This window comes from Diadema antillarum, unplaced genomic scaffold (assembly GCF_040938485.1).
Source record: "Diadema antillarum isolate AM-2024a unplaced genomic scaffold, OU_Dant_1.0 seq00000400_RagTag, whole genome shotgun sequence".
In the NCBI taxonomy this organism is placed as follows: Eukaryota; Metazoa; Echinodermata; class Echinoidea; order Diadematoida; family Diadematidae; genus Diadema; species Diadema antillarum.
In genome coordinates this window covers 1,404,895-1,419,619 of record NW_027271391.1, presented here as the reverse complement: position 1 = coordinate 1,419,619, position 14,725 = coordinate 1,404,895, and the positions used below count along the sequence as shown (strand labels likewise).

At 39.3% G+C, this 14,725-nt stretch overlaps 1 protein-coding gene across 1 annotated transcript; it reads left to right on the top strand.

Moving 5' to 3' along the window:
* The first annotated feature begins 2,301 nt into the window (after nt 1-2,301).
* LOC139732117 (thialysine N-epsilon-acetyltransferase-like) lies at nt 2,302-10,212 on the top strand. The gene is made up of 5 exons (XM_071642984.1): nt 2,302-2,407; nt 5,700-5,844; nt 6,434-6,613; nt 6,961-7,001; nt 7,848-10,212. Exons 2-5 carry the CDS (start codon nt 5,721-5,723, stop codon nt 8,073-8,075), a joined length of 573 nt encoding a protein of 190 aa, XP_071499085.1. The 5' UTR covers nt 2,302-2,407; nt 5,700-5,720; the 3' UTR covers nt 8,076-10,212.
* Nucleotides 10,213-14,725: the final 4,513 nt, after the last annotated feature.

Genomic DNA, 14,725 nt, shown 5'->3' with positions numbered 1-14,725 from the left:
CAAATATGTCACTTTGCAATCTGAACAAAACAATTTTGAAATGGAATTAGTAGCTGAAATATTAAAGGGATCATTATAATATTTCAAAGGATCAAATGCCTGGATATTCTCTGGTCCAAGACTTCATCGGGAGCAGTCGTTTATGTGTAAGACTGTGAGAGTGTGTGTCTATTTTGTGTATGTGTCCGTGTGTATGGTTTTATTAGATTACTTGTATCATAAAATAGGATACTGTATATCAGCTGTTATTTTCGCGAGGGGTTCAATTTTTGCGAATTTTTGCGAATCACAGTTGGATCGCAAATTTAACAACACTCGAAAATGTCACCATTCTCTTAGGTAATAATTGTGCTTTTACTTCACTTCGCGAAAACAACATCTCGCGAAAATATCCGTGACCCCCTCATTCTCGAAAATATGTATGTACGCGAAAATAAAAGCTTATGCAGTAATAAGAAAGCTGGAGAGGGGAGAATGACAGAAAGATGCGTGTTTAATTATGATGTGTTAAGGAAACCAAAACCCAAAGAGAAATGTGGATTGAATGAGAGCAGTATCATTAGTAGAACGCATCAGTGAAAGTTTGAGGAAAATCGGACAATCGATGCAAAAGTTATGAATTTTTAAAGTTTTGGTGTTGGAACCGCTGGATGAGGAGACTACTAAAGGTTATGACGTCATGTGTGGACAACAATAATAAAGAAAATATAAAGGGAATTCCACAAAAATTCACTTTTCTAGCATAATGAAAGAGCATACTTGACTAACCGCTTTCAGGAAGTAGGGGAAATAATACCCTTAACATTATGTGAGTATCAGATTGACGGAATGTATAATTTTCATGAAAAATGAATTTTGTGGAATTCCGTTTATATTTTCTTTATATTCTTGTCCACACATGTCGTCATAATCTCTAGTAGTCTCCTCATCCAGCGGTTCCAGCACCAAAACTTTAAAAATTCATAACTTTTGCATCGATAGTCCGATTTTCATCAAACTTTCACCGGAGGTGTGTTCTACTAATTTTGCTGCTTTAATTCAATCACTTTCACACATTTCTCTTGGGGTGTGGGTTTCCTTTAACGAGTAGTCAAGTACTCGAGTAATTATATCTTATATGTTTGGATTAATTCTTGTGAAAAGAAAGACGCAGAAAGGGAGTAAATCTGCGAAAGAATTCCTCCCAGCAAAAGCCGCGTTATTCTCGTCTATACTCTCTCCATTCTTGATTTTATTTTTATGGTATTATTTTCCCCTGTAGTTTGCTGCGTATCCAAAGAAACTTAATGAATGAAAGTTTTACATGGCAGTACAATTCGCACAGCAATGAACCATGACTTCTTCATGAACTAAGAGTCACAAATTATAAATTTAAATGGTCATGACAGCACATGAGTAATGCAACATTGTAATGACTTTGAATGGTAGCTGTAGATGCATTGTGCAGGTGTAATCAAATGTGTGGTAAACCAGGAGGAAAAAAAAAACTTTTGTTTTTTATTCCATCAATATTCTGAAAGGTGTATTTTATAACGCCGTACATTTTGTGATTTTCACGGAGCTTCCGAGTGTCTAACACCAGTACTCCATCAGTCTGAATTCAGTTGAGGGATTACAGAAGTAACTTATCATCAGAAACACATAGACACGTATACAGACAGACAGACACACAAACACAATCATACAAGAATGCCAGCTTTTCTAATTTAGATGCTGGTCCAATTTGATTCAGAGCTACGAATAACTATGCAGCAGACGACTTTTGTAGCTGCGCATGCGCAGCTTCCATACACTCGGCGCAGCGGCTCCTCGCATAGCCTTTAAACAAGGCGACTCGCTCTGCGTGCCCCCGTATAGCGCGTTTACCCCACAAACCTGTTGGCCGGCGAGTGGAGCGAGCCGCCTTTATCCACTCGTTCAGGGATGTGTACTTTTGTCGTTGTTGTTGCTTTATATTCTTTGACAAATTTGCGTACAAATTGACGCAGAAAATACACATGGCACCAAGGCAAGCCTCGTTACTCGGTAATATTAACTAGAATAAGAATAGTTACTTAATATTAACGAGGCTTGCCTTGGTGCCGTGTGTATTTTCTGCGTCAAATTTGTACGCAAATTTGTCAAAGAATATAAAGCAACAACAACGACAAAAGTACACATCCCTGAACGAGTGGATAAAGGCGGCTCGCTCCACTCGCCGGCCAACAGGTTTGTGGGGTAAACGCGCTATACGGGGGCACGCAGAGCGAGTCGCCTTGTTTAAAGGCTACTCCTCGCACTGCGATGCGACGTGTTCCAAACACTAGGAATCACCTTTCTGGGCAACCTCATAGGAATTTCGTTCTCCTGTCATCGCACCAGATCCAGAAAAGCGGGACATCAGAGCACCGCATTATATGCAGCAGAGGTAAGCTGAGCTGAACGTACTGCAGACCATATTATCAATGATCTTGACAATTGAGCTAATATTCTCTCTATCAGGTATCCCACATTGTACTCAAACGGCAGGCGAGTTGATGCGCTGAAAAATATAGGCCTACAGTGTATGTACGAACTGCGTGTGAATGGTGAACTTGGTGAAGAACGGGGATTTCCCATTGTGCTAGTACACATGACGTTGTATGTACATGTACTATACAGTTATACCAAGGAGGTACTAGGCAAGCTTGCCTAGTACCTCCTTGGTTATACCTATCTGAGTGTATCCGTATTGTGTAGATAAGGCAACTATGGTATTGTTTTAACCCACGAGGCGAGGCGAAGTCGAATGGGGTTTTAGAGTACATGTTGTAGATAGTTTCCGTGATTACTCCTATCCATGCACGTAATATTCTTGCCAATACCCGAAAAGACACGCACATCATCTGTTTTATAGGACAGCTGACTTTTTTTTCAGTCATGCTGCGTAGGCCTATACATATAGTAGCAAGTTTCCTGGATGCATGGCTATGCATCCAGTAAGTACTGATGCATGGCAACTAATGTACTCGATGCATACTCTATCATGCATTCATAGCTATAGCAATCTCTTGAAAGAGTGCGCAGTTTGTAGGCAGTTTATTATAGTTTCACTGCATCCCTTTACAAGGTATTTGGAATACATTGTAGGCCTATCAATTTCAACTATTTCATACAAGTCTATTCAGTTTCGATACGTTTACAAGATTGCACATGAAACATATCCAAGCTTTTGCATGCTCCAATACCACAGATTCCAGATCTACCGGGCAAATAAACTTCATGAAATTTTAAACTGGCAGATCTATTGAATATGATTTACTTAATAAAACATAGTAGGGCCTACGAATAGTCCTGTAGCTTCGTTTGATTGCGTTTCTTGTGCCTCGTTGAATGATTGGGTTATGATGAATAAGTGTCATTTCAAGATGATTTTTATCTAAGATTTCTTGTTCAGCGAAATACAATTTTAGGATGTTCTTACTGTACCAGGCTTACAGAAACTATCGTCGGCGATCGTATAATAAATAATTGATATCCAAAGTCTCGTCTCGTAAGAATAACAACAACAACAAAATACCCCGCAAAACTGTGGACTAATCATGCTATGATGTGACTGCAGTACATTTCTCGATATGTTCTACATAATAAGAGCACTCTATTGTGAAAGCACTATACTACATGGTGTGACATAATCTGTGTCTCGCACATTTTAATGGCCTTGAGATGATACAGGCTTGGCCTCAAACTTTGGACCTCAAACTTTGGACTTGATATCAAGAGGACATGGCCACTATGATAGAATGCTTACTCTCTAAAAAAAGTCGAGTGAAAATATTCACTCTTGAAAGAGTGAATACAAAAAAAGAGTGAATTTAGAGTGAAATTGGAGTGAATTTTGAGTGAAAATGTTCATTTTCACTCATTTTGGAATGACCTCAGGGATCACTCCAAAATCTTCGAGTGATCCCTGAGGTCACTCTAAAACGAGTGAAAATGAACATTTTCACTCAAAATTCACTCCAATTTCACTCTAAATTCACTCTTTTTTGTATTCACTCTTTTAGGAGTGAATATTTTCACTCGATTTCTTTTAGAGAGTAGAAAAATGTACGTTCATACCTTCTGGGAAAAAAAATATTATAAAGGTGTTTTTCGCCAAGATGTCATGCTGAACTGTTACGTCAAACCTTTTTTTTTATAATTTATGTTTTATTGAAAAATTATACAGAATCACACTATTTATAACAATCAACTTGATTCGAATAATTCAATCTCTGAACAATGTAGAGGAGTTGTAAAAAAGAACAAAAAAAAAGGCAGAACATTAAGTTACCATATACAAATCAGATCTTGTTCAAGAGCGATATTCCGAGATGGGGAAGGAGCATAAAACAAACAAACAAGTAAACAAACTAATGAGTGACCAATGTTACGTCAAACCTGTTCCAGATTGTGATAGGACATTTTAAAACCTTTTGCCGCGAGGGATGTTAGATAATCTCGTAGCAGATCACAGGTTACAATGATTATCAATCATTCGCAGTTATTACCCTACGCGCGCCAATCCGGACATTTACACTTCATATTCCTAGTAAACCCGAGTTCATTAAAAAGAGTGTATAGTATACACTTGTTTTGATAAACTCGATTTTATAATGATATATTACACTTTGTTTCACTCCTTGCTGGATGGAAAAATAAAAACTTGAACTGAATTGAATTGAATTGAATTGTATAATGGCGTATATAAGTTGGTTCCAGCTTCGGAGATATTTTGTCTCAATCAGAAGGCCCATACCCACATTTAGCTTTGATATAGTCGTCATGACTGTTCTTTGTGCGTATATATTATATGTATATATATATATATATATATATTATATGTATAATTAATATGAAGAGTTTTACTGCAAAATGGGCTAAGCGCCATTTTTAAACATTTCAATGTAAATCCGTCATCTGATAGAGCAAAATGAAACCTTTCCAGTAATACCTCACTTGTATAACATAGAGAAACATTCTAGAAGTTATGATTAAAAATATCCACTATTTTCTTATTTTCTTTGTTTTTAGCAGCTTTATTCGCAGACATCTCAACTTAAGAAGAATGGAGTTAGCTGGTTTGGGATAAAACTCTTCTTATATATATATATATATATATATATATATATATATACAAACGTGTATATGTATATATATATATATATATATACATATATATATATATATATATATATATATAATATATATACATATACATGCATTATACATATACATATATTTAAGTGTGTGTGTGTGTGTGTGTGCAATTGTGTGTGTGCGTGTGTTCGTAAAACACTTGAAGAAAAAGAACAAAGAAAGACGAAGTGATAGCATGATTCATTTAGGCCTACAAGGAAAGAGAGCGTGTACTACAAAATAATTATACCCGTCATCGAAAGAACAGAGACAAATATTCCATAACAGTCTTTGAAATTGATCACCAAATTACAGTCTGTCATGGTTTGTGGACTGTAAACCAGTTACGCCTACTGGCAAAAGCAGAACAGAAAATGACAAGGGGCATTAAAAACGGAGGGCCCATTATCATTTAATTTTCGTGGATGTCGCGTGGCAGTAAGAATTTGTTATTTCACTATAAACATAATTATTTCATGTTTCATGCATTGGATATCTTTCATTCTTGAAAGACGATATTTTTGTTTGTTTGTTTGTTTGTTTTTTCATTTCCGGTGGAGGAATTAGAGACTTGTAAAGCCATGGAAAGTTCGTACTTGATTCGCCGCGGGCAAGCTGACGATGCTGCTGCCCTCTATAGTCTGATAAAAGAGATGTCCGAGTACGAGAAACTTTCCGCCGGGTCTCTTCAGATGACGATTGACGGTAAATAAATGACGTCATAACTCTGTCTGGGAGTGGGGGGGGGGGGGGGGGGGGGTGGGCTAGGAATATGATAGATGTCAATCGTTCATTGATGCGTTTATCACATGAAAATCATCGTGAACAGGCAATGGACCATTCTGGAACATCCAAGAGAGTAACTGTTTCGACCTTTTGTCTTTTTGTACTAATATCTTTTTTTTTTCTTTTTTTTTTAGAATGCGACAGTGATATCTAGTCGAAATAGTTTCTAACATTTTTAAATCTTCCTTCTGACCATTGAACGAATCAAAACAAAAAATTGTAGGAATCAAGCCATTACGTCCCGTTTCCGGCCTTATTTCGCGGCTGTTGGACAATGCAGTAATGCACCTTATGATGTGATGGTGCCTGTGTAATCATGTATACGTACTTTTAGGGAGGAATTTCGGGCAACTAAAAAGAATGGATAAACGAGAGCATAACATTGACTAACACCCTCAATAAACCTACCTGTGTTACATCCGTCTGCCTAATCTGTTTTGTTGTTGCCCTTTATTTTTTCGGGGTCCATAATATGATTATACTATTTTCTGTTTTATCACTGCCTAAGGGGTACGGGAGCACATTCTCTCCGCCGACTCGCCGGCGACGTGTCTTGTCATCGAGAACGAGAACTCTTCCAAAGATGTAGCAGATTTGGCAGGCTTCGCAGTCTATAACACGATTGTTCAAGCTTACACCGGCAAGTCGACTTATCTGAACAGTCTCTTCGTTGCAGCCAAGCACAGGCGTGAGTATAGTGTTGGAGAATCTTTGCAGAATATTAAAACCGTTACATCCGATTTGCACAATTGGGTTTTACCGATATCACAGTTTTGTGTACACATGAAAAATCATAAATTTCGTCTGTCGTTTGTTATTGTTGTTTATGTGTCCGATTGTTGTTAAAAAATCATTCTATTTGATGGAATGTGTTTGCTCATGTGATATTACGATGCGATACGATATGTGTGCGCGCGCAACTTATCCTCAAACGGCTTGAGATACGATGTGATGAAACACCCTGTGTTTTAACCCTCCTCAGATGTAATTTTGTTATTTTACATGATTCGTACATACTCGTTTTATTTCCAACAGGAAAGGGACTTGCATCGGCGTTACTCAACACGGTGGCAAAGGTAACTTTTTTTCATGTTATTTCTAGTTGTATTGCATCTTTATTTTCAACGTTTGAGATGTTAAGCGCATGGAAATTATCCTTGTTCTGACATAATGAGTTGGAATTATTTCACATTCTGCGCTGACTGATACCCACTTTCTAGCAAAGCATATCGTGGCTTCTGTTGACCTGTGTCCCAGCTCATTGCATTATCTTTGAATTGACACACAAAAAATGTCTCTTTTGAATAGGCAAATTATATCTTGATATGTTATTGCTAAGATGAAACACTAAGAGTACACAAGTCATATAACAACAACAACAAATAATTAGTTGAAATGAAATAGGGCAAAAACACGCAAAAGGCAGTCTGTTTGAACAGAGATAAATAGAGTCATGTCTTAGAGCGAAATCTTGTTTCCTATCCAAGTACACGTACACCATACGATTCCAACCGGAGTCATAGGCCGTCATCATAATTGGCTCAGTCTGTCTGTAACAGGGAGCTTTGGATTTTCGCGACGCGGACATTCAGAGGAAAAACACCTGTTCTGCGCATGCGCAAAATCGCTTATCAAAATCGATCTCGCGTCGTCTCAGTTTTCACGGTCGGTTCAGGGCCATTTTTGCGTCCGATCAAATTCACGACGCAGAGAGTACTCGATGCACTGATCATAATTATGGGGGCGCCATTTTACTTTGTATAGGTTGCGTCCTCGCGTAATCTGAAGCTTCTTTGTAACACGATGCAGGGAGAGAGAAGAACTGCCAACGCAGTCGTCACCTAAACGTCCACGTCGCAAATCTAAAGCTCCCAAATGACGGCTAGGCGAAATCATTTTGCTCATTAATTGTTCCTCCGCAGGATTCCCGTAAGTCTGGGTGCTCTGCCATGACGTGGCGTGTCTACGCGTGGAACTCGGAGACGATCAGGGTTTACGAGAAGCTGGGTGCGCACAACGTAACCAAGGATGAGGAACTAGAAATTTACGCTCTCGAGAGCGAAAAATTACAAGTCCTCGCCGAGAGAGAACTCAAATCGAGAGAGGACGTGAAGATTAATATACAGACACAACAAGATTCCGATTCATAGAAGCACTTCGCCACAATAACAGCTTACAATAACTATCATACCGGGCATTGTGGTCACAGTGGTAGCCAGGTAACACCCAATCGTCTGGAAGCAGTTCGGTTGTCGCTATGAAAACTGACCTCATGAAATGCGAAGTTTGATATGATTTGGCATACTACAGATTATGACGACGCTCAGAAGTGAGTGATTGACTCATCAAAAATGTGGGTTTCGAGTTATGTTTTATTACAAAGACAGAGCGCTGGGTGAAAAGGAGTGCATAATGAGGTGCTATGATAACTTACTGTTATTCCTGCAACGGTGACATGGCATTTGTTCCTACGACAATTACTCCGGTCTTACTTTCTCCAAGGACTTAGGGTTAGGGTTGTGATAGTGTTTTCGGTTTATCAGTTTGATGTGAGAATTGGGATTAGGGTTAGGGCTATATTTGTGGGTAGGATGTATGTTTGGCTTAGCGTGCAGATATTTCACGGGAGCAATTGTCGCAGGAGCAAATCATGGAATCTCCTGCAACATGATCAGTTATGATGATATAACAGAGGGTGGAGAACTACGGAGAATGAGCAAAGCCAAGGACGAAATGAAATAAGGCCTTTTTTTTTCCAGCTCCTTCTTCCGCCTAATTGCAATGCACTCGAGTAACACTCCATCCAACCTCATTTCATCGATTTAATGAATCCTAACCTTGGCTGCAACCTACTTATGGCAGAGTCGACAAGAATTTTGTCTAGTTTATCCTCGTGAAAGTGGAACGGACTTCAGTCTTTTGTTACGACCAAAATCACACTGAGAATGATCGCACAAAAGAAACAACTAATGTTCAGGCGGTTCATCAAAAGTGATATTGTGGGTACAGACTCGTAATCACTTTTCACAACAGTACAATAGTGATCAATAGAAAAATCATATAAATCGGTACTGGAATCACACGCATTACAGCCAAATCTTAAATCACAAGGTCCATGTACAACTGTACATGGAAATGTCCAAATACGATGTTCGATGCACAGATGAATGATCCTTGATGCACCGATGAATGATTCCTCCGATGTAAATCCAGAGGCGCAGGTTACAATAATCCACGGTATGGTTCAAGGGTAAAGATCCAGGGTATACGTCCACAGCGAAACGTGCAGAATCCAAACGTTAAAGCCCGGTCACACAGCACTTTACGGCTTAATCACGGCCAAAACCCGTCAAAAAGTGGTCTCCCGTGAAGCAGACGATGTTGTTCGCGTTAATGTCGAGTTTAAGACGAGCTACGGTCGATTTATAGACGTGGCAGGACGCGGGAGAAAATTGGAACGGCGTCGGACGCGGTAAAAAGTTTTGAACTGCTCAAAATTTTATTCCACGGACAACCACGGGCGGCACATGTGGTAAAGACGTGCAACACACGTGCAACACACGTGATAATCCGTGTTCCGGCAGTGATTAAAATTTGGGGAGACGCGGTAAGACGCGAAAGTTTAGCAGTCTGTCACGGGCAGAGCACGGTCATCTGACGCGTGTTACGCGTTGGTATCACGGGAAATAGCGTGTGTTGAGCGGCTTATCACTGACAAATGGATTTTTTCCCGCGTACATACACGTAGCTGGACGTGGTTAGCCGTGCTTAGGCAGTGCTTCAGCAGAGGAAGAGCCGCTAACGGCCATACCCCGTACAAAGTACGGCCAAACCAAAATTGACCAAAAAATTACCACTTACGACCACGTCCACCAGACTTTCATAACTTTTTGTACGTGATTTAGACGTGGAGTGCTGCGTGACCGGGGCTTTATGACGACCGCGTCCAGTCGATGCGTTGAATGATGATTCAGCCAATAATATCCAGCTGGGAATCCAGCCCGTCACAGCTTTGTCGTAGCAATGTCCATTGACATAAAAATGGAGGCTATCTCCAATGTAGGCAAATTAATTCTCTGCAGACAAAATGTCTCCCAAGCCTTATCTCCACAAATAGAGCAGGTCAGCAGGTAACACAGGACTGACTATAACAAGTCGCTTCAGAGCCAGAAGTGACGTAAATCTCGGAGCAGAGGTGTTAGGTACTCTGCCTACTGCAGAATTTCTGCGGCTTATATAGGTCCATTCACCCCTTTCTTGAATATTCTGTAATTTGCTCCAGCCTAGGGCCACATACTTGTATACTAGCAAGTTCAAGACTGTTCCAGAAATCCTAGCTGACTCACTGCCTAACTATGTGCATAACTTCCTACCAAAAATAACTACCAGTCACATTGGGCTACAGGGACAGTGCATGTTTTTCATCACTCAGCCAAATATGTAAACACTTCCTAGAACATTCTAGATTGGGTGAGAAATCATTCTAGGTTGAGTGAGCGATATGGTACAATGTATTTCCTGTCACAAGCATGTATTGTAAATCAACAACATGTATTGTAGCTATACCAAATAGAATGTTCTCCACTAAACTCGTCAACCTGTGTGTACTGTATCTATACCAAATAGAAAGTTTTCCACTAATCTGGTCAACCTTTATACATACACATTTTAAAACAACCATACATACAGTACATCCCACATGTACATAACTACTAGTGTGTACATTTGTGACACTTTAAAACGGCGCTTTCCGTCGAATCATTGTGTCTTTTACTACAGATTGTATATTGGAAGTGCATAAAATACACGCGCTATGTCATCACGTTCGTAATCGTTAGTGTTTGTAAGAGACTATTTCATATTTCGTTGCAACTGATTGACAAATTGCCCTACATCGACGTCGAGGAAACATCTCTACGGAAGAATTTCATGAATTTGAATATTTCATGTATTCTTTACTTATATCTCCTGTGCATAATGTTGACATAAAAGTAGTTTGTATTTTCTCTTTAACAAATACGTAAGAAACTATACTCATGTTGTATACATTGTGTCATCATATCAATCATTCATAATATATACACACATGTATGTGTTTGTGCATGATTAATTTCATCAAGCACAACCTTTAGTAGAATTTCTCAACCGGGAAATCCTGCAATGTTTACTAGTAATATTCAAATATGGTTATGATTACATACTGCTTGATAATTATAGAACTTTGCTTGCAGTTGAAATGTGACCAAACAATTAATTTACCATTCTATGACCACGTGTCAAATTAAAATGTCATATCTTCCTTTTCATTGTACCTCCATCATATAATAATGATTTTGCTGTTCGCAGAGTTACTCGATTTGTTCCTTTTGAAGTCAATTTGAATATTGAGATCCTTTCCTTGGTTATGATTACATACTGCTTGATAATTATAGAATTTGTAAAGTAATCTTTAGTATTGACAGAGTGATCGATGATCTCACAGAAGCAATCCTTTGCAGAGTGCAGTAATAATATAAACTCGTCAAAACTATTCCGAGGGACTCGTGGAATTACAATGTATAGTACATGTTCTTCGTTGTTATATTACTGTCACTTTCGTGAATTGGTGTTAAATGCCACTCTGAGTGATGGCTTTCATGAAAGTAGGTATTGAAATATCCATAAAAGCATTTTGTTTTACGAGATAATGTGTGTTATCTTGTCATGGGACCTTTAAAGGAAACCGAAAACCCAAAGAGCAATGTGGATTGAGTGAAAGCAGCAACATCAGTAGAACACATCATTGAAAGTTTGAGGAAAATCGGACAATCGATGTGAAAGTTATGAATTTTTAAAGTTTTGGTGTTAGAACCACTGGATAAAGAGACTACTTGAGTTTATGGCGTCATGAATGTGTGGACAACAATATGAAGAAAATATAAAGAAAATTCAACATGCTTTCACTTTTCTAGCGTAATGAAAGAGCACTTCCCTAACCGCTTTCAGAAAGCAGGAGGAATAATATACTACAACGTACCTTTAACCCATGTCTGTATCAAGTTGATGGAATGTGTAACTTCCGTTTAAAAAAAAATGAATTTTGTGGAATTCTCTTTATATTTTCTTTATATTGTTGTCCACACACGACGTCATGAACTCTTAAGTAGTCTACTTATCCAGTCATTACAACACCAAAACTTTAAAAATTAATAACGTTTGCATCGATTGTCCGATTTTCCACAAACTTTCACTGATGTGTTCTATAACTAATTTTGCTGCTCTCACTCAATCCACATTGCTCTTTGGGTTTTGGTTTCCTTTAAGTGTCATAAACCACAGACCTGCATGAACCAAGCCGATAAATCCATGCAGGGGCTAGGGAGAGAAAGAGATGGAGAGAGAGAGAGAGGGGGGGGGGGGGGGGGGGGGGGGAGTCCGTCCCAACTCTGTGTTCCATGGGTGCAGCAAGGTCTCTGTGAAAGAATTGAATAAATCGTTTATCGAATTTTGATTTACCTTGCGTCGATCAACAAGATTTGATGTGGCGCGGGGTAAATTTACGAGTCACTAGTTTGTGATTATGCTCTTGAAGGCACATTCAGGAGTTGAGTGAGAAAGGAGCGAAATGCATGCAGTTTCCGAAACAACAGAGGCGATTGTTCTATAAGATTTCGTTCACACAACGGGCAGACATAGTCCAAATTTACGGAGGATTTTTACATTTTTAGTCCAGTCTCATTTTCTGTTTTTCACTAATGGCTCAGTAGCAACACAAACAAAGTAAATCAACAGATGGTCGTCAAATTGCGAGAACAGTACAAAGTACAAAAACTAACGCTGCCATCACCAAACGAAATCAAAGCAAAATGAAACAAGCAAAAAAAAAAATATCGGATTGTTAACACAAACCAGTAAGAAAATTTTGCCATAAGAAAGGAGAGATATCAATAAATATTATAACATGTACTGCCTGGAGCTACAGCGCATTTCACTTCTTTTCTGTTGCAATGAAACGCAAAATGGAAAAGAAAACAAAACCCCGAAATGTTCTCGGCTAGATGGAAATTCGCTGCAAAGTTTACACTCGGGTGGAGGATTCACTTTAACCAAAATTTCTTCTGTTCAGACCGAAATGTCGTTTAAGTCTACTGTATAAGATTAGAACCAATTTTCATTTCTAGGGCTGCAAAACTGACTTTTCCCGATAACTTAATGAGGAGGTACGTTATGACATGCCATCGCATGAACAGGTTTAATCAGGGAGGATATACTCTACATAGCTTCTGCACCTACTCATTGTCGATGATATCTGCCAAGCTGGACTGCGGTCAGCTGAGAGTCAGAAATGGTAGCGTTTAATCCAGCAGTTTGTTGACACGTTACCTCTTATAGTCTTGCTCGAAAACTCTCCCCCCCCCCCCCCCATCATGTTATGAATTCTTACTAAAGAGAACGATGTGCTGTGAAAGAGAGATTGCAGAACCAATGGCTCGAGGTTTCATTTCATTATACCAGGGAGGTCCACCTCCCTGATTATACCCATATTGTCGTGGAAGTACATGTAGTATCCACTCTTGTGTCAGAATATGTTTACCTTTTTTGGCAGTCTATAGGGCAGATATCTGGATTGCAATAAATGATGGTAAAGGCCTCTTTGATAGTGTCTATCAATCAGCGTGAGTTGTAAATGTCTCTCACGTATTAGTGAATAAAATTTTCTATGAATGATAATTCACTAAAATGAGTTTTGAAACTTTGATGTAATGAAATTGTACACATTACGATGATCAAGCATAACAAGCACACGCGCACATATTAAAATATAATGTGATATGATATGTACATATTAATAAGTATACACGCGCTCACATGCCCACTCTAACACACACACACACACCAGCACACACAGCGCGATAGGAGGAAAGGTCCTGAAAAAAAAACTTTTTTCCCAGCAAGTATAGGAGCAATATGAAAGTGCCATGGATGAGAATAAGTTGTCACACACTCGCAAATATGACATGTGTTTCCGCGCACAAAAGCTTCATGTGTATAGCGACACTCCCCATGGTTGGGTGATAGAGCTCTCGACCAATATACAGCTTCAGCAAAAACGTACTGGTATCATGATCAAGCGTGTTGGAATGTGACCGCAAAAAGAGAGAGAAAAAAAGTTAATGTATACCCCGGTGACCGAGGCAAAGAGCGAGAAACAATAAGGAGAACGGATGAACACGATTTCATGTAATCGTCGTTTTGCCAGTCAGATCACACTCGAAACTAGCAATTTCGGTGTCTATAAAACGGAGATGGTGTCATGCCGACCAAGAAACGACGCTATGAAAGGAACCAGACTGAGATGAGGGCAAATTTCATACACACGCGATTGACCTCTTCGTTCTTGTCGATGTCGTCTGGACTTTGTAAACTTCGCGGTGTCGTCTGGTTTCCCGCGCCTTTGTTGTTGTACGACCGAGCCGTGACTCACGCGAGATTACTGCGTACAGACAATCAGCTGTGTGTGTAAATAGTGTCAATGCCCCCGCACCGTTCGCTTCATACTGTTCGCAGAAACGTCACCCGACCTACGCCTGAATGGAGTACTTCGTGGAAAAGTAGCAACTAGTTAAACATCCTTGATAAATTACGGTTGTATTAGGCTTCTCACTCTTGTAGCCAGTGGTTCACGTCATTGCACTGTCTTGTTGTGCACAGCGTTTAGATGCTTGCAAACCAACGAGTCTTGGTTCAATGCCTGAGAAGTGACAGTCACTGAAACCTAACTTGACACATATCATATTGTTACAGCTGTAGTAGGAGGAAT